The following is a 21,257-nucleotide window of genomic DNA, read 5'->3' as shown; positions in this document are numbered from 1 at the left end:
ATTATTTTCCACCTAGATTCTGGGCCTTTAGTATGTGTTCATGACAACTGAAAAGTTGGAATCCTCTTAACTAGAGCAAATATCTGTTGGATTTTTTTTTTTTTTGTAAGACTGGGAAAACAAAGTTTTAAAATAATCCATTAGGGGCTCCTTTAGTGGAAGACTGAGAGAGAAAAGTCTCACAGCCATACATCATCTTCTACATTATTTATAAAACAACACCTGTTTAAGGTCCCTTTGGGCTATGGGGTTGGTTGTGTAGGTATGAATATTCTAAATGATTAGGTTTTAAGGAATCAGCCCTTAAGTAGTGTTCTGAGAGTTTAACACTGTGTGTTCTGTGAAGAATTATAAATAGCTAAGACCCAACTGTTACCTACCATATTTACTCATTGTTTTTCATCCTCTACTCATTTTTTTTTTTTTTTTTTTAGCGGAAAATAGCTTTTTTTTTTTTTTTTTTTTTTTTAATTTTTTATTGGATTATAGGTTTTGGGGTACATGAGCAGAGCATGCAAGACAGTTGCGTAGGTACACACATGGCAGTGTGCTTTGCTTTTCTTCTCCCCTTCACCCACATTTGGCATTTCTCCCCAGGCTATCCCTCCCCACCTCCCCCTCCCACTGGCCCTCCCCTTTTCCCCCCAATAGACCCCAGTGTTTAGTACTCCCCTTTCTGTGTCCATGTGTTCTCATTTTTCATCACCCGCCTATGAGTGAGAATATGCGGTGTTTCATTTTCTGTTCTTGTGTCAGTTTGCTGAGGATGATGTTTTCCAGATTCATCCATGTCCCTACAAACGACACGAACTCATCATTTCTGATTGCTGCATAATATTCCATGGTGTATATGTGCCACATTTTTCCAATCCAGTCTATTATCAATGGGCATTTGGGTTGATTCCAGGTCTTTGCTATTGTAAACAGTGCTGCAATGAACATTCGTGTACATGTGTCCTTATAGTAGAACGATTTATAGTCTTTTGGATATATACCCAGTAATGGGATTGCTGGGTCAAATGGAATTTCTATTTCTAAGGCCTTGAGGAATCGCCACACTGTCTTCCACAATGGTTGAACTAATTTACACTCCCACCAACAGTGTAAAAGTGTTCCTTTTTCTCCACATCCTCTCCAGCATCTGTTGTCTCCAGATTTTTTAATGATCGCCATTCTAACTGGCGTGAGATGGTATCTCAATGTGGTTTTGATTTGCATCTCTCTGATGACCAGTGATGATGAGCATTTTTTCATATGATTGTTGGCCTCATATATGTCTTCTTTCGTAAAGTATCTGTTCATATCCTTTGCCCACTTTTGAATGGGCTTGTTTGTTTTTTTCCTGTAAATCTGCTTGAGATGATTGTAAATTCTGGATATCAGCCCTTTGTCAGATGGGTAGACTGCGAAAATTTTTTCCCATTCTGTTGGTTGCCGATCCACTCTAGTGACTGTTTCTTTTGCCGTGCAGAAGCTGTGGAGTTTCATTAGGTCCCATTTGTCTATTTTGGCTTTTGTTGCCAATGCTCTTGGTGTTTTGTTCATGAAGTCCTTGCCTACTCCTATGTCCTGGATAGTTTTGCCTAGATTTCCTTCTAGGGTTTTTATGGTGCCAGGTCTTATGTTTAAGTCTTTAATCCATCTGGAGTTAATTTTAGTGTAAGGTGTCAGGAAGGGGTCCAGTTTCTGCTTTCTGCACATGTTGATTATCAACTGCCAATTCAGAAAGTTGATGCCCCTGCCCATTATAAATGGAAGAATTATAAATTTAAAGGTCAAAAACTACTTAGGATTATCTAGATCAGTGTTTGGGAGCTTTGTTTTGTTTTGTTTAAGTACAGTTACTTAGGTGTTTTATAAAATAAATAAAGGGACTAAGAACCTAAGAACATCCACGTAGAACTATACAGTTATGCACTTGTACATGTTAACTATATCTAGTAACATGTTAAACTACAAAATGTCTAGGTTTGGGGACCAGACATTTAAATTATGGAAAGCCCCTTCCCTCTGATACAAAGTTTGAGAACCTATGATAAGATAAAATTATCTCGTCAACGTTTGAATGTATTCTGTAGAATGTGTATCTAAAACATCTTTGCAGGAGACAAAACTTGAATCAGATTATGAAAGATAGTTGATGCATGGAAGTGTGAGAGAAAGAGAAATGATTTTAAGAGAAAAGGCTGAAAATGAATGATCAAAACATCACCCCTAATCTCCAGGAAGGCTTTCTGAGTGAGCAACCCAGAATCCTCAGAGAAAGATGAAAGAATGAGAAACCTGTCTTCACCAGTTGGAGGCAAGAACTGAACAATATTCTTCACATATTCCAATGTCCTCTCTGCATCATGGGAAGGCTGCTTCCAGTAACACAAAAACTAGATGTAAGCTTAAGCTAGATTGTTTTTCAAACTGTGCTTACTCTAGTTCCCCTTCATAAAAATCTTGAGAGGTCTCTCTTCCACCTTACCCTGGACAGCTGCAAATCACTGATTGAAAATTAAGTATCTTCAACAGCCAGGCAATTTTTCTAACAAACTTTACATTCTTTAACTTTGATTTTAGTTTCAGCGGTACATGTGCAGGTTTGATATGTAAGCATATTGCATGTCAACGGTATTTGGTGTACAGAGTATTAACACTTTGAAGTTTAAAATTTTAAAATTTTCCAAATATAAAATTGTATTTAAATTGAATATACCTTTTGAAATGGTCCTGTGGATTCTCTGGTGTGGTATCACTGGCTGAGGGGGTGTAAGTTTTTCTCTCTTATCTCTCCCTAGATGCCTCTATGCTGATTCCCCCAATACTGGGATAGATCTTTATAAAAAGTCCGTTTAGAGGAGTCTTAGGGAAGAATGCTGAGGTTAGTGGTCTAGGGGTGGTACCAAAATCTGTTCTACCTTAAAAAGTAGGCACCAGAAAACTGCCTGGAGCAGCTCCTTGCCTAAGCATCCAATATAACAACTTCAAAGTCCTATATATCCATCTCAAACAACTGTAGAAAATCGAAGTCTTTATGAAACTTTCCTAATAATTGATAATTACTTTCCTAGTAATTGATAAAAGACAGTTACTTACGTCTTTATAAACCTTGAATAATAACTAAAAGTTCATCATAGGCAGATGCATAAAGAATGATGTATACATAAAAATCAAGCACAACTTTTCAGAAAATGCTTGTGTAGGTAAATTAGAACAATACACTTGTGAAAAAGTGAAAAAAATGTAAACCACAAAACTTGGCATGATTTCTTTGTTCATTATCTGTTTTCAGTTTTGGTTTGTTTCTTCTGCATATTGTGTATATTTGAGAATACAAATTAAAGTCATGATGTTTAAAGGATTATAAAATATCTAAGCCCCAGCTGTTATCTACAACATTTACTCATTGTAAATAAACTATGGACTCGCTCTTCTATCAAGAGACCAAATCAGAAGTTTGTCCTATTAGTCAATAAATCCTTACCAACCTATTTGTATTAGTTGAGGTACATTTCAAGGAATGTGATTAATGAATAATTTAGAAAAGCAGATTTTCTTAAATATACACAGTTTAAGAAGTTAAACACAATATTCATGAGTGATAATAAATTACTTTATTCCATACATACACATTAAATAAACAATTACTTTTTCAACTCTGAAAGGCCTTTTCTGCTAATAAACTGAGAGCTCTACTCATTTTCCTATTAAATCCAACATGATCTATTATCCTTGGAAGTTAAATAGACAGCAACTGATACTCGTTCTTCAGAAAGAAAAGTCAAGGGCCAGTAAAATTTACTTATTTTTCCTAATTTATAAACATTAGATGACAAAATCAAGAGTAAAATTCATGACTCAAACAACTAAATTCAGGGTCGAAGGTCCTCAGTTTGTGAAGAATCAGAAAATATTACTTAAAATAAACCCATTCTTCGAAAATTGTTTTAAATGTTTGGGTTTTTTTTTTTTTTTTTTTTTTTGAGATGGAGTCTCGCTCTGTTGCTAGGTGCCAGGCTGGAGTGCAGTGGTGCAATCTCGGCTGACTGCAACTTCTGCCTCCCAGGCTCAAGCAATTCTCCTGCCTCAGCCTCCCGAGTAGCTGGGACTGCAGGTGTTCACCACTACACCCAGCTAATTTTTGTATTTTAGTAGAGACAGGGTTTCGCCATGTTGACCAGGATGGTCTTGATCTCTTGACCTCATGATCTGCCCACCTCAGTCTCCCAAAGTGCTGGGGGTAAAGGCATGAGTCACCAAGCCCAGCCAATTGTTTTAAATTTTAATTCAATTTATTTTAAATTCTGATTTAAAATAATTGTGTCATACACACACACACACACACTCACATATATAATGTACATACAGTCATGAGTAGCTTAACAACAGGAATACATTCTTAGGAATGCAGTTAGGTGATTTCATTATTATGTGAACAACATCGAGTGTACTTACCCAAACCTAAATGGTAAAGCCTATATATACCTAGGCTATATTTTATAGTCAATTGCTCCTAGGCTGCAAACCTGTATAGCATTTTACTTTACTGAATATGGTAGGCAATCAGAACACAATGGTAAGTATTTGTGTATCTAAACATTTCTAAACAGGAAATATATAGTAAAAATATGGTATTATAATCTTATGGGACCACTGTTGCACATGCAGTCCATCACTGACTACAACACTGTTAGGCAGACATGAATGTAGTGATATCTATACTTATTAACTACATCCCCACACACAAACACATACACACGCGCGCGCGCGCACACACACACACACACACACACACACACAAAATGTTTCAGGTAATAAAGATGTCTTGGAACTAAACATAAAACATTGAGAATTCCTTAGGAACAATTTACTGTATCCCTCAAAGAACTATACAGTACTTGTAAATTGTTCTCCAATCCATTTTCTTTGAGATTAATTGGTAACTTTTCCTTGCTTAATCATCTGATCTGGCCATGTGTTAAGAAGACATTTCTTTATTTCCTTTCAGAATTTTGCTTAGGGATTACCTATGTGATGTTTAATTTTATATGTCAACTTGATTAGGCCATGGGTGCCCAGCCATTTGATGAAACAATTTGGGTGTGTCTGTGAGAGTGTTCCGGCATGAAATTAGCACCTGAATCAATAAACCAATAGATGGAGAGAAGCAGATTGCCCTCCCTCTGTTATGTGGGTGGGTTTCATCCAATCAGTTGAATGCTTGAATACAGTGAAAAGGCTGACCCTCCTAAGAAAAGGAAAATCCTCCTGCTTCACTGCTTTCAAGCCTGGGTTTTTTCTTTTTTTCTTCTTGCATTTGGAGTCAAAATGAAACACTGGATCTTCCTGTGCCTCAAGTCTGCTGGTCTTCAGGCTAGAATTATACCATTAACTCTAGCTTGCCAACTGTAGATCTTAGGACTTGTTAGCATCTTTTTAATACCATAATCATGTAAGCCAATTACTTATAAATATCCACACCCTCCTCTCTCTCTCTCTCTTTCTTTCTCTCACTCCCTCCCCACCATGTGGTGTGTGTGTGTGTGTGTGTGTGTGTGTGTGTGTGTGTGTTTTCTATTTCTCTGGAAAACTTTGACTACTATAATATTTGATGCGAACTCAAGAATTTCTTAAAGGTGTCAGTGATCAAGGACAAAGATATGTCTTTTGCTTTCATTTCAGTAAAAGAATGAAGATCCACTTTTTCTTCATAAAATGCAAGCAACAGACTGCAAAATCATCTGACTGCTTATTGCAGACCAAGTCAAGCCCTTCCTCTATTTTCAATTGCTTTCCAGTTGCTAGACACAGGAGTCTAAACCCTATAACCTAAATATTAAAGCTCTGAAAAATCACGGCCTTATCTATGCCCCCACAGGGCTAGCACATTATCTATCCCAACAATTATTTTCTTAATTCATGCCTAAATTCCTTTTCTTGTGCTGAGTCTTCCACCAATGATACATTTACCCCTTCTTTCTATCACACAATGTTTTCAGGCCCTAACCAGAATCCTCTCTTCTAGAAAAACATAAGCCCATAATAATCTCCTTTAAACAACTATTGTATACATTTTCTGTACCATACAGTTGGTACTTTAATATGTACATATCTTTTCTCTTCAATTGGATCACACACTCCTTAATGTCAAAGCTTATAATTCTGTTTTCCAAATGCCTGCCACATAATATTTGCTCACTTTAATACTGTTGAATGAATCGATGCAGCAAAAACTTTGACACTGAGAAAAGGAACAAGTAAGCAGATATGTGAGAGGTTGATAGAGCTACAGAGTAAGGAAAATAAAAGATAAAAGACCAATAACCTATGAGATAATGTACTAGGAAAGAAAAGGTAAAGGAAACAAACACATTTTTAGAAGAGCTACCAGAATTCTTTCTAAAATTGATTCAAAGCACAGAGAGTCAGAGGCTACACTGAAAAAAAAGCAGCAAACTTTGGTGAAAAAAAAATCACTAGATTGGCAGCCAGGGTTATCATGTTTGGTATAAAATCTGCCATTAATTGCAATTTAGGACAAGCTATTTAACTGCCATTGGCAATTCATCTCTAAACTTAGAACTCTACATGTGGTGATCTCTGAATTCCCCTTTGCATCAGGTAATCTAGGATTCTATAGTTTTCATTCACCTTGAGAAAGTTCCCATTTCATTTCTTCTGTGGAAAGAGGAACCTGAATACACTAAAACTTATGATAAACTGAATGTAGGAAGCTTCAGTAAGTAAGAGGGAGGTAAGAAAGGAAGGATTAAAATAACAACATAAAATAGATCAAATAGCTATGAATATACTGCAATTTCAGAAGCAGAGCATTTCTTTAATATTTAGTTTACTTGATCATGTTAGCTGAGCGATATTCTTATTGTGCTAGGTCAAGGACTTAGACTAAGACTGAGTGGAAGACAGAAATGAGAGCTAGAGGCAACATATTCCAAATTCTTGCTTTAGTTCAGTAATAGAAAAGTAGCTAATTGATTGAAAAGGAGGTTAAGAAGCATTAAAGATCATTTTGATTAGGAGAAAACATGTCAATGTAAGAATGTAATTTATATCTTATTTAAAATAATCACATGCTAAAAGATGTGGATTAATACAAGCAAAATGATGAATTTACAAAGCATTGAGATGTCTGGAGGTAAATTTTAAAAAGACTGCAAATCAAATGTCATTTAACTTCTCTCTTTTCCCAGTCTCCCTTCCACACCAGTGCTAATCACTCAGCACTCCCTTAAGCACCCAGTATTTTCTTTTGTATCTGAGCATCTCTGTCATAGACAGTATCGATCGATCCTAATAAACTCATCTTAACTCTGCAGTCTTGGAACTATGTGTTCTCTCTTCCAAAATATACTTGTCTCAAAATAAGGCCAAGAAACAGGGCAAATGCTTAACTGAAAATAAAGACTGATAGAATTATATGTATCAGTAGAAAAAATAACTAAAAGATACAACCTTCCCAAACCCTTTCAGATCTTCACAAGTGGCCCTGCTGTCTAGTGATCTAACTTTCTACTAAATCCAGAAAAGAATATTCCGTTTTTAGTTAAGAAAATAAAGAGTTCAAATTAATCTAGAGGCAGAAACCTAAGGACCAAATACTATATTTGAATGCTGCTATCTTTGGAGAGGATTCTCAAAGCCCAAATGTAAAAGTAAAATTAAAAATCTTTTTAAAAAATGGTGCAGACAAGTGTTTAGAATCTTTTCTAACTACCTCGCTCACCTTATCACAATTAGTTTTATCAGATTAGGTAACCATCACTTGGAAATACAAAAATATAACATAGTTGGCTTCAAGGGTGTGTGGCGAGAGACAAATAAGTCTTACTTATTTGGTGATCAATGAGATGTGAAGGAAACAGGTGTGTCTTAGAGAAACTGTGGGATGTGAGTGGGCCAGAGAGTAAAAATGGGATGACATACCCCATCACCTGCTATATGCTTTTGTTTTTTACAAATCTTAAGTTTAAGAACTTTTTTACAAAATTGCATACAGTTAAAATTTGGGAGATTTTTATACAAAAATTTGGTTTCACATATTTCTAAAAATCGCAAAGGAATTGACAACTCTGAGTAGGCAATGCCACATGGCAAGAAACAGGTGGACTGAATAATCTCATAGGTGACTGAGGCTTGACTTTCACCTTGGGAATGATTGTAATTCAATGTTCCTAATGTTAAGCAATGATCTACCCTTTCTTCAGGGGCAGAAGGAACTTGAATACACTGAAGTATAATAATCTGAATATAAAAGTTGCAAAAACAAAAGGTCAGGATTTTCAAAACAACCTAAAATAGATAAAATATCTATTACTCTATTGAAACTGCAGAAAGGGAACATTCCTTTATTGTCTCTGTGGTTTCTCTACTACAGACAAGATTTCTTTATAAGAAAAAAATCAATAATCAAAATTTAAAAGTCAAATTTTCTTTCAGTTACAGAATATAGAAAATTCATCATAAATACTTACCCTTCAACACACCATATATGCTCAAATAATTTTAAATACCTTTTGTTTTTCAAATGAGAAAGATCTATAATTTCATTTATTAAATAAGCTCTTGAAAATATTTTACTGTTGAAACTTGGTCCTAAACCTAGGTTCACAGTATATGATAAAGGTTTAAAGAAAGCTTATTTAACCTACATTAAATCTTGATAATGCATTAATGAGTCTTTTAAAGGGATAATTTTAATTCCCCAATCTTCAACCATAAAGACTATATAGTACTAATCTGCCTTGCCCTTTCAATTAAACTTGTTAAGGGTGTTCTATTTAGTCAGCACCCTGAATGGGCCATTAAAATTCTTGTTCGGTAAGAGTTGTGTTCAGTGCTCTGTTGTTTTAAATTCCATTAAATCCAAATGGTCTTTATCGCCCCATGACCACTGTGACTTCAATCAGCCAATTTAATTACCTTACAAAATTGTCAGCAGAAGCAGCACAGAAAAACAGGAAGCCCTATGACATTATCAGATTGAAATCTTCCTCTTCGGTATTTAATCTAAACTAGTCAATAATGATGATGTGCACCTACTTCTTTCCCTTTCGGGGGTTTCTGACCTTACTTTTCGTGCCAAGATTTAGGGTATAAGATTCATCTGAAGCACTTCTAATACTTTGATAACTGGACTACAAATTGAAAGACCTTTGAAGATAAAACTTTACTACCCAAATGAAAAACAATCAACACTTAAATTTCAATATATCATACCATCCTACTGAGAAAAATCAAGGATCTCCTGCAAGCCCTAAGTATTATGCATACAGTAGATTAATAATTTCAGTGTGTTACATTTTAAAGACAGTAAACTACTTTCTACTCTGATGTGCAAAAATGGGCATTGACAATTTCCAGGCAATAAATGTAATTGGAGCTACCATAACAAAGTCAAATCTTAAGAACTGAAGGACAAGGTGAAGTAATTTCTCTCACTTGAACATTAAATTTCTTCCATAAAAAGCAAAGCATTTTCTTTATCAGAAATTATAACTAAATGTCATGAAAGATTATGTCATTGTTAACACAGACAACACTTTATGTAATGATGAGCAAACTTGAAAAGGCTCTGATAATCAATGATACGCCATCGTTTGATCGATGGTATTTTCCTTCTTCATGTGAGAGGAATTTACATTAACTTTCCTGTGCTGAGTAAATGTTGAAACAGTGTCATTTAAGAATTCAGAGAATGAACACACCGTAATGATCACTTGCATGAAACCAAAAAGGAAAACTTGTCTGAAGAAATGTCTACTGACATATAAACCCTGTTCGCTTCTGAAAGACAACTTCACAAAGCCTGAAAATGTGTTAAGTTTAATGTGTCTGGGTGGAGAAAGAGTGTAGTTTCTAGAAGACAAAAAGATCATTTTTCAAAGTCATTTTCTGAAATGATTGTGCTTCTGTTGATGGATCACATCAAGTTATTCTTTGAAACTTTAAGAGTGAGAACTTACGGGAAAAACTGATTTTTTTTTTTAAAGTGTGGCCGTTGTGTTAGCGATTCTTGGAAAGATTTTTCCCTTGCATTACAGAGCTCAGCTAAGCAGGTGTTCGGGCTTTATCTGTTGCAGATAGTAGCCGCTATTACTCCCCCATCCCCGCCTCCTAAGAGTCAGTTTTCCTGCTTCCAGATGTAAGGCCACTCCTCCCTCCCGCCCACCTCACCTTTCAAAGGAAGAAAAACCTCTTTCAAAGAATTTGTAGAGTGGCGTCTTCTAAGCTCAGTCAATTCACTCTCACTTTGCGATGTTGCAGTACATCTGCTACTAATTATTGTATCTCTGAGCAAATGAGATGCCCAGCAAAATAGCAGGATTTCCATAGGAACTCTTTCCGCTCTCTCTCTCACGTTGTAGATGTTATCCCACAACGTATGGGCGGTCCCTTAAACTGGCTGTATTCACCTTCTGCGTGTGCGCAAGAAAGTGACTGCTGTCCCACGAACAGGTGGTCAGCGCGCAATGCCAAAGAGACCCCAGCGCGTCTGGGAAGGAAGACTTCTGCTGGGAAACCTTTAAGAGAGCAGTTCAACCAGCTTGTTTAAGAGAAAAGTTAGGTCGAAACATCAAAAGGGAAGACCCGGCCTACCATACGTTCAGCAATTTGGAAAGGAAACCCTGGAGATGCTGTCCAGGAGTCTAAGTTTGGGTTGACGTCTTTGCTCCTGGCGTTCTAAATTCCAGTTTAGATAAAGATTTCGAATGACAACCTGACCTCGAAGACCGGAAGCAAGTGATCGCTTGGGGAGTGATTTCTTAAAGAAGATGCTTAAACACGCGAGAGCTCCCGAACGGTGAGCCCGAAGCCAGCCCAGCACAGAGCCAGAGCTGGCTTCTGCGCTTCCTCGCACTTCCTTGGGCGGCAGGGGTCAGCGCATGCCCAGAAGAGAAGTACGGGCTAAAGTAGCAAGAAAGGTTCAAGTACCTCCGCGGTTCGGCTGGGAGACCATGGAGTTGCGGGTCACACCCCCGCGGACGGAAGAGTCCCGCCTTCACCCCATCCGTAGGCGGGCTAGGCTGGGACGCAGCTGCGGAGAAACAAAGATGCCTCATTTACATAGGCTGGGAACTTCTCGCTCGACAAGGGGCAGGAAAACTGACTCTCTAAAATGCACCTTGTCCGCAGGATGGGCACCCAAGAAAACCCAAGTTGACTCGGCACAGGATCAAAGGCGGGGTAACAGCCAAGACTCACTGCATGGGGCTCGTCCGCTTGCCTGGCGGTGACCCCTGGTTGACCCTCAGGTCACTGCTATAGAGCCTCGGAGCAGCACCCTAGGGCCGGTTTTCTGGATACCTTTTCTCAAAGATGTTTGCTGAGCGGCTGCAGAGGAGCAGGCCGGCGAGTGCAGTGGAGCCGGAGTCACTGGGCCTGGAGTTAAGGGAGAAACAGGACACAGGCGCTCCTGGGTGTAACTGCAAAGTTTTCTTGGGCACTAAAGAGACCTCACCGTGTCAAAGTTTGAGGCTTGCTTCAGGAGGGCATATGTGCCTTCGCGGGCATGCGCGTGTGCGTGAGATTGTGTGTGTGTGTGTGTGTGTGTGAGAGAGAGAGAGAGAGAGAGGTTGTGTATGTGTGCGAGAGAGAGAATGTGTGTGTATGTGTGTCATACAAAGAGGGAGAGGGAAGAGCGGGGAACAGGGTGGTGCACACTGAAGCGGTGTTGGGGGAGACTAGGGACACAAGGGCTCAGCACTCTAAGCGGGGGCTGCCCCTTGCCTTGAAGAAGGTGACAGGAGGACGCCCCGTCAAATCACAGTCCTAGTGGGAGCAAGAGGAAGGATAACACAGAGCCTCCACCGACGGGGAAGGGGGGCTGGGGTGACCGCCTGGGCTGGCTACTCCGTTGCCATGGCGCTGCAACGGAGGCGCCTGTCTGCTGCCGGCGCCCTACACGCCAAGACGGGTTGGAAGGGGCCCTGGATGCTTCCTCCCTAGCAGAGGCAGCGGGTCTCTCCAGCACCCGGGGCAGCTGCTCCATGTGCAACTCCAAACTATTCCCTTCCAAGGCACAAGGCCAGGGGTGAGGCACTGGCTCGACTTTTGAGCCAAAGTCGAAAATAACCATTCTCAGGAGTGGCTTATATGTGCTCAACCAACCATCAAATACACTCAGAACATGTTTACCCCAGAAGAAAATAAAACTTCCACCATTGCATCAAAATAGCTCCAACAGGGAAATGTTCCAGTAACAATGGACACAGTCCTCTTCCCCACAACTCAGGTCAGAAATCAGAGGAAATGCATGTCCACGTGGAAGATGTTTGAAGTTAATGTAGAAAACAGCAGGTTATCTAGAAGCTGAACTGTTAGTTTAGGGTATCAAGGGAGTAGTGTGGAGATCTTTGCCTACTATCCCATTTCTTAAAGATATTCCTAGTAAGCATTGGTCTAAGAAAGTGTGTTTACGTGTGTGTATGCATGTATGTGTGTGTGTGTGTGTGTGTGAGAGAGAGAGAGAGAGCTCTTTTGGAAAGCTGCTACACACTCTGCTACAGTCGCCAAGATTTATAATATGAAGATATGAAATAATCAGCGAATGTAACAATCTAATGATTCAGCAAATATTGTGCTGCAAGACCAGAGGGGCAATAATTAAATCCTTAGAGTATTGGTGGCAGTTTTCCGGCTTCAAGTCTTCTTTTTTCATCTAGTCAGCAAACACACTTAGTAATGCACACTCATTCACAAACACACATCAGAATTCCTCAGGATTCCACATAACTAGGATAAAAACTCAAAATATTGGGCAAACTACCATATTGTAGCACTTACCATATTTGAAGCCTAACTGCTGAAAACACACACACACACACACAAACACACATGCGCCCACACTATGTGTTTGTGCACACACATTTCCAATGATATAGGGACCTGTTTAATCCTGTCCACAGAAACAATAATTTCCTCTGGATGCTTGTTGCTAAGAGCAACGTGCTGAAGTACCATCTCAAAGCATGAAAAAAAAGCAGGAAAACTACTACAGTAGGAAGCCAGCCATAACCCAGTGTCTTTTTTGTCACCTCCAGCCTTTTCTACTGTGGGCATCTATGTGTTTATGTGGTCAGGTGAGGTTCCCTTTTTTAATGTATGTGAAAGCATCCCTGCCTTGGTTCTACAAATCCTACGAGAGATGGTGAATTTTATCATTAGGGGAAGAAGAAAAAAAATGCAAAAATGGAAAGACAGGAGATGCTGTTGGCATTGTAGAAAATGCAGGCAATTACTCTTCAATTTAAATTTGACCGAGTGGCTTCATGTGTCAGCTTTTATCTCAAAGACACATGCTCAGGATTACATGGTTTCCTGCACTCTTTGGTCTGAATCCACTTGAACTATCAGAGGAAGTGCCTACAATGGGAGCATTCATCCTGTTGGCTTTCTCCTTTCTTCCTCTTATCTACTTTAGGGAACTTTCCCTGACTAGTTCTGCTCCTACTAAAACTCCGTCGGCCATTCAGAGCAGCTGATCATCGCCCACGCTTCGTTTTCACCAAGCAATCACTCTGACCCTCTGACCAGGGTTTCCATTGGAGTCTCACGTTTAGATTTTCCTTCAAGCTCCAAAGAAGCCCTGATTCTTAGAAAAGCAATACATTCGCATAAAAATTGTAACTACTTACCGTCTTTCCTCTTACCAGAGTGAAATAAACATGCAGACTTAGTCACCCCTCCCCAAACAACTACTCTTCCCCACCGCCCGAGATACTGTCCTTCATCATTAATTAGTCTATAATGCCCAGAAAGCTGTGAGGGGGGAATCAGCAGCTAAAAACAAAAAGAAACAAAAAACCTTTCTAATTTTGACGCTATTTCGTTCCAGCTAAGTACCAACCTCCCTGTGTTAAGTAGAACCTCAAATCTTACATTTTTTTAAAAGCTCTGCGTCCCAGTAAGAGCAGCAAGGGATTGGAAAAGCAGTGAAAACAATCGAAAAGGCTCTCTGGCAAAAGAAATCAAAAGGCTTAGGACCTTTCATTTGCACGTGAGAACTGCCCTGATCCCTGGCGGAAGCGGACGAGCGCAACTCGCCAAAGAGTTACCGGGTATTAACTCACCCACCCTGCAAGCTGAGAGGGGTGCAGCCCCGGCGCGCACTTTCGCGCTGACCGCGCACCCCTCCAGGCTTGTCTGGCTCCGAGGGAGACCGGCGGGAGTGGCGGCTGACAGTGCCTCCAGCGTCATCCCGTCTCAGCGGCAAGCTACCGTGGGGCGGTAATGCAGAGACCACTAACACACACGGGCACTCCCTTTACCCTCCCGCGGCTAAAAATAAAAATAAAGAAGAGAATAAATGAAAGCACAAGGAGTTCTTTAAAAGCCCCAGGAGACGGCAGAGCAGTGAGCAGATCGGAATCCACAGAGCCCACCTCCAGGCAGAGCGAACCCGCTTGTTTACATCCGGCTGGCTGGGAGCGGATACCAGGCAACAGAGAGGGATGGGGAATCTTACCGAATCTTAATACATGTGTGGTTCCTTGAGAATATCCAATCCACAGTAAACAGAGCAGGAGTTTAACGGTGCGCCTGAAGACTGGATTACTTAGAATCGGGAAAATAATCTTCATGGTGTTTCTGTGCCCACACGCGCGGCACTCACTTCCCCGATCTAGCGTTCAGCTCCCGGGTTCGGGCAGAAATGAGGATGCGTTGAGTGGTGACCGCAGACACGATCACGGCATGGTCACAGAGAGAGGAAGGAGTCTCCGCTTCCCAAACCCATTAGCAATCGCTGCATGTTCTTCACTCAATGCGCCAAGGAGCAACCTTCCACTGCAAGGAATGGTGGGACATCCATGTTAGTAGGAGAGCATCCGGGAGAAATCCAGCACGCACACCCACAATGTCCGGCCGCGCGAGCCTGAGGAAACAGAGGAGGAGGAAAAATCAATAGGAAATCCAGCCTTGGTAACGGACGAGATGTCTATAGCGTGCCACAGTCCCAGCACAAAAGGCGCTTTGCTTGCAAGGGTTTTGCCAGGCCCTATTCTACTGCACTGCTGCACAGCTTCTGACGTGAAGCCAAGACTAAGTGAGAAAGATTGAGGTAGCTGCTCTCCTCTTAAGGCTCCCGGCCAGTGAGCTCCCCAATATCTATTATGCAACCGATCTGACAGCCCGCTTTGAGTTGCAAGAAAGAAGTCGGATTTATTTATGTGGGGAACACTGCTTTTCTTTTCAATGAATCTTTGCTGATAGAATGAGTGGTGTATGTAAGCAGACTTCTTCCAATCAATTGATGAATTTCAGTAAATTATTAGCTAAATCAGAGTCAGTTTGGGAATTGTGAAAAAGAAAGTGATCTAAGATAGAGGAATTTACTGCAAATGTAATTTGTGGTTAGGTTGAGTCTTATTTATACTTTTCTATTTGGAATGCAATTGAGAGGTAAACTCACTCTTTAAAAACTTGACTGGGGTATTCCTTGATTGTTACCCAGAAGTAGGAGAAATTTTTTCAATGAACTTTTATGGAAGAAATGTCAAATTAAAATGAAGAAATTATATTTTCCACCCATTTTTTAAGCTCAAAGAAAACAATTGTGCATATGTAAAAACAATGATGTCTAAATTCGTGCGGCAAACTCTAAAGCCTTCAATAATTTATGCCTAAATTTCTTCACATTTTGGTTTTTTGAACATTCTTTTTTCCAAAGAGAACATTCTTTTTTCTACAGCTATATGGGATCATAGCTTGAGCAACATTGAGCGTTATAACCTCCTCTAAAACTGTTTTATCCTTTGCTAGTTTTCTGGTGGAAATATTTAGAGTCACCAGGTAGTAACTCTCTTGGCTTTCATTAGCAGGAGTTTATTAGCAAGAAACGAAGTACAGAGATTTCTTTCAATATTAAAATACATTTTATTATTAAAATAGATAATGCATGGTCTACATCTGATTAAAAATATTCAATGCTAATATTTTACATTAAGTGAAACTAACAAGTATAATAAAAAATATCGTATACATTTTTAAATAATTAAACATCATAAAAGGCAAACTGTTGGACCTATGTCTTATAATTAATCTCTTTTTCATAACCAACTAACAGGGCATAAGTTAAATCTTACAAAAAGTAATACATTCTATTTGAAGGCTAATTTTTAAATATGGAGTAATATGAGTGATATGAATATTTGCCTTGTAATTTCCCCCCAAATAGCAAGAAAACACTACAATGTTTTCATTTCATTACAGTGATTTTTTAAATTTAAATTTTCTTAAGATATTATAAAGTGTTGATTTCAATAGAAATCTACATTTTGCAAAGGCATTAAGTGGCATTTATTTTTTTAAGATGGAGGCAATAACTGCAGTGTCAAAAATAAGTATCATGAATGGCTAGTTCTGCAGTCTAGCAGGCAATTCAATCAAATAATTCGAGTATTTGAGCACCTTAAAAGGAATACCTATTGCTAAAACCAAGGGTATCTAGCGACTCCTTCAGTCCATGTTTAAAATATCTCTTATAAAACATGTACAGCCCAACATGTTCTATTTTGTATTTGCTGTCTCATTTATTCCATTCTGTTTGTTCATTTTCTTTTTGATCCTAGAAGAGATAATAATGACTGCCAGGGGAAAAAAATAATTCTTCACATTTTTATCTTCCAATATAACTGATATCTACTGCCTGAAAATAGCATGTTTTATTGTGACTAATCAAAATACTGAAATTTCACAGTGTAGCTGGCATTTATTGGAACCTGAGAAAACAAAATGTGCCATATCACCTTGTTCATGTATTCTGTCAATATAATAACATTTTACATTATGGTTGCAACTTTTCTACTTGAAACTAGCATTCTAAACTATTTATTTTGGGGCAGTTATTTGGATGTCTAGTTGAAAAAGTGAAAAATCAAACGTCCATATTCATGAAGTTCTTAATAAAACAGTTAAAAGATTGGAATTTTTTCTACTATTAATTGATCCCCAAAGAATCAATTTTGCACATATGCTAAATTAGATTCAGTTGAAAGACTTTAACACATTAGACAGCAATTCCACCTGTCCAATTGAACTTCTGCAAGACTGGAGATGACCTTTCTTCAGGACCACGGACAGTGCTCCAGGCATTGGTTTATTCTGGAGTAGTATATTGAAAGTACAATGAATGGGTAATATGATATTTGAGTGACAATGTGAAAATTTTTACTACACAGAGTAAAGGAATTGGAATTATTGCATTGTTCACGCTATCAAGAGGACTATTTTATCAACTGTGTTATGTGTATTTTTCAGTGCAACTAACTGGGATTGCTTGCTATATCTGAGATGTACTAAGAGTCATCCTTTTTTTTTTTGTAATAGGGCATACTATTTTAAAAAGACCATTTACATTAATTGTGAGTTTGCTCATGAACACTAAACTACTTGTTTGTTGGTATAAAAAATTTCCAGAAAGGCCACAATTCAGAATGCCAAATAACATACTGTCAATATTCAGTGGCTAAAGACATTTTTTTAAATGTACAATTAGTTATCATTTTCAATTCTCCACCTCCAGATTTCCATCTGTTACAGGGGTAATTAGATTAATTCTTGTTCTTTCTCATTAAACTCACTTCCGAGGAAAAAAAATTTTGCTAAATTTACCTCCTCTATACAACAATAAAATAATTCGGTGGCATAGTTGATGCTTTAATGCATGGCAATTTTGAAGTTATTACAAGTATTTTTCCCCAATACTGATACTACACATCATAGTTCTGTGGTTATATGAAGGATTAATAAAGTCCTTATACAGTATTTCACTGACCATATTTAACTCTTTTAAAAATTGTGTCAGTTTTGTAATTTGCTCCTCTCTTAAAGGAAAAAGAAAATGATGGCTATTGGGTGTCAGACAATTACATACACTTAGTAATAGTAATACTTATATATTTTATTCTATGGTCTCATTTTTTTCTCATTTTAACCATATGGCACTCTTTATTTCTAGGAGCCAAAGCTCTGTAGGTTCCAAGGTCAAAGCAGAGATAACAAACTGCAAACACACACATACATGTACACACAGAGAAAAGCTGTGTTTAGAAGTAAACCTCAAATAAATAAACCGATAGAAGACGGACATAAATATCAAACCTATGATAAATTGACAAAGAAGAAAATACATATCATGTTAATACAAAGCTTCTTCCAACAACAATAACAACAAAAACCACTAGCTTCATCTTTCACTGTATTTTTATATTTGCTGACACAAATGACCTCTTATTCTTTGGCACTATTACTTGAGAAGCAATTTTAGTTTCCTATTCTCCCAGTGAAAATGAATCTTATTCTAGTTAGCTGCCACCTGCTGGGGTATGAGGAAATATGTAATAATCTTTATAGTACAACATTTTAAAAGACAATACCTACCCCTTTTGCTGGAAACAGCAAATATATATCCGAGAACAACCTGAATTTCCCAGGTGTTTCAAAGGTTCTTCCATGCCATAGCTATATTTAATGTTTTCACATGGAATTCTTACTAAGGATTCCACTTGGCTTGTCATGGAAGTCCTGTTGTTATGTGACATTTGAGAGACCTCATCTTACAGTAACACCTAACCTATTATTCCATGCAAGTGGCCTGTTGCATTGCAACTTAGCTAAAATAAACAGCCGCTTTATACATAGCATTAAATGTCTCAGAGAATAAAGCCAGGACTGAGTCAGGTTTGAGTTGAAATCACACTGTTGCATACTTACAACTCACTCTTCTTAACTATGTATGCTATGCTACCCCTTATGATTCTGAACACATTATCAGCTGGTCCACCAATATTCTGCTGCATTGATGATTAATGACATTTAGAGTTTTAATGAATTTTTAGATACTAAAAAGAAGTGTAGATTAATTAAGAAACTGAAGTGGAATATCCCATAACTTTTTTTTTTTTTTTTGTAATTTCAGCCTGTGTGATCGTCAATGGATTTAAAAAGGAGATAACAAACAGGTAAAACTTCCAAATATTGGTCATTTCTCTATCACCTTCCCCCTGTGCATTTCAATTTTTTGTTGTTTGTTTGACTCAAAAGTTTTTAAGGCCACTGTAAGTTGACAGGCGGCCTTTGTGATAACAGGAATAGGCTCTATAAAGTTATAAAGTAATGAATTAAGACAAATCAAGATTGAAATACAATTACTTTTCTCTCAGCAACTACACTGACTAATTAAGACTCAAATGAACCAATCATCTCTTGTGAGGTGAAAATAATCATCAATCCATAAGATAATTTCTGATGACAGAATACTTACGGTATGGAGATGAAGAAATGATAGAAGATAATCAGTGCATTACCAAAAGGCTAGTAGTATTTAAGTTTTCTAATATTCCCCATTGCCTAAATGGGAAATCATTCTCTAAGGAGTCTCAGCTTGGTCGTGTTGTTTGGTAAAGAAACTCTATCTCCTTAAAGGTAAAAATATCAGAGGATGTGGTTCGTTAAAAGTTCTTGAGGTTTATGATCCACCCTGGTAACACTGCCCCCTCTTTACCCTAATGGGACGCCCTCCAAGTTTTTTCCGAAGCTCTTAATACGGGTACCGGTTAAAATAAATGTACTTCCTCAGCGCAGAACTAAGGAGTAGGGTTAATGGAAGGATGGATGGACAGAAGGAGGGATGGCGAGTTCGTCAGACCCGCAGGCAGACACACAGCTTCTTGCCATCTGTCTCCTTCTCTTCGCCTCGCGTGAGTCCCCGTAGCTGAGGCCACTTCCTGACACGTACACGTCCACTTATTAAATCATTTTATGTGGAGAACACAGGCGACTGCAGCCAACAGAGCCACTTGCATGCTTGACGGGAATTGGCTGAGACGAGCCCGACAAAGAGACTCGCAAGGAATCGGTCCAGCGGGTGCCCCGAGCGCACTAAGGTCCGCAGCGCTGCTCTTCGCCTTCTTCCTTCTCTTCGGACGGAAAATACCCCTTGCCCACCCGCAGTCCCTCCCGTCCCCGTGAAAACAAACACCTCAGGAAGGAGCCCGGAGCGCAGCCCGCCGCCAGGGAGTCCTTACCTGGCGCTGGGGGTGAGGTGGGCGGGGAGGGGCTGGGGTGGTCCTCGTGGAGGAGCAGCCGGAGGAGGTCGGGCGGAAAGTCCCCAGCTCCCAGACCGAGCAGCGCAGCCGCCTGCGCCGAGCGCGAGTGACGGCAGCGACGAAGACGGTGACCGAGGAGCAGCGGCGGCAGCAGAGGCGGCGGCGGCGGCTGCGGCGGCAGAGACAGACACGCCTCCTGGCGGGGGTTCCTCGCCTCTTGCTTTAAAGGAGCCGCGCTCCTTTCCCCGTGGCCCCCGCACGCTCCTGGCCGCCGCAGCCACTCGGGGACACCTTCCACCCCTGGAACACAGGAGCTAGAGCAAGAGAATTCCTGGTGTCCCCAGACTTGGATGTTAGGAAGCCTCCGGCTGAACTTCGCTCCCTTAGTGCACACCCGCCCCCTGGGATGGGGAGACTAAGGCCAAGGTGCTCTGTCACAGAGTGAGTAATGCAAAGCGCCAAGGAATTTGCCTGGCCTTGAGTGGTGACAACACATATAAGGAGCCCAAACACATTTGGTTCTGGGTGATGGCTTTTTTGGAGAGGTCTCCAAAACCGCAGCAACGAAACTTCTCCACTGCCAGGGCTTGGAGGGCAGCTGGTTGTCTCCAAAGTGTACCTCTTAGTCCAACTACGGCCATTTCCCTTTGGGGTTTGCAGGAAAGATCTTGATCTGCTCACCTCCCACCCCGACCTCCAGCGCACACAACAAATGCGCTCTGGTAGCGCTGCTGCCGGTATTCCCTCAGACGCTGGGAGTCACAGTGCCCTGCTCCCTGCCACTACTGCTGAGAACCTATACTTGGAAACGGACTTTTCCTGAATGTCAGGAGGTTGGTGAGGGTTGTCTCTGTGTAAGTCTGGCGCCTTAAATAGTAGACCCTTCCTTACTCCCGCCAAGTACTGGAACTCTCAACCTAAGCAAATTTTTTAAAAAGTTGGACTCGAGATCTAGTGAGCACCGAACCTGAGGCCGCAGACTCCAAGGTTGGAAAGAGGAGTCTGGGGAGCAGCCCTGGTTTGGCGGCCACCTGTCCAAGTTCTTGGGGGCGGGGAGGGGGCTTTATTTTAAAGGACGGAGATGGGGCGGGCCACCTGAGTCCCAGAGTCTTCCCGCAGCTTGGCTTCCAGGGAGGGGCTCGCGGCGGTGAGCGCACCAGGCTTTCCCCGCTTCTCGGTGGAAACGATTAGCTTCTGCAAACA

General features: G+C 40.0%; 1 protein-coding gene across 7 annotated transcripts in view; it reads right to left on the bottom strand.

Annotated features, from left to right (window-relative positions):
* The window catches only part of GRIK2 (glutamate ionotropic receptor kainate type subunit 2), a 724,338-nt gene extending 704,176 nt beyond the window's left edge, over positions 1-20,162 (bottom strand). For 5 of the 7 annotated variants that reach the window (XR_013534449.1, XM_054254300.2, XM_054254299.2 and 2 more), the window contains exons 1-2: positions 20,034-20,162; positions 14,474-14,881 (exon numbers count right to left, since the gene is read on the bottom strand). Coding sequence is in view for 5 of the 7 variants with exons in the window: in XM_054254300.2 (XP_054110275.1) it covers positions 14,474-14,588 (115 nt within the window). In the remaining 2 variants the exon portion in view is untranslated. Of the gene's footprint in view, positions 1-14,082; positions 14,214-14,473; positions 14,882-19,270 lie in introns of those variants that run through there. The other 2 variants (XM_035296392.3, XM_035296396.3) reach the window with 2 other exon arrangements.
* Positions 20,163-21,257: the final 1,095 nt, after the last annotated feature.

Source organism: Callithrix jacchus, chromosome 4 (assembly GCF_049354715.1).
Source record: "Callithrix jacchus isolate 240 chromosome 4, calJac240_pri, whole genome shotgun sequence".
Taxonomy (NCBI): domain Eukaryota; kingdom Metazoa; phylum Chordata; class Mammalia; order Primates; family Cebidae; genus Callithrix; species Callithrix jacchus.
Note: the sequence above shows the minus strand (reverse complement) of the source record. Positions and strands in the feature narration are given on the sequence as shown.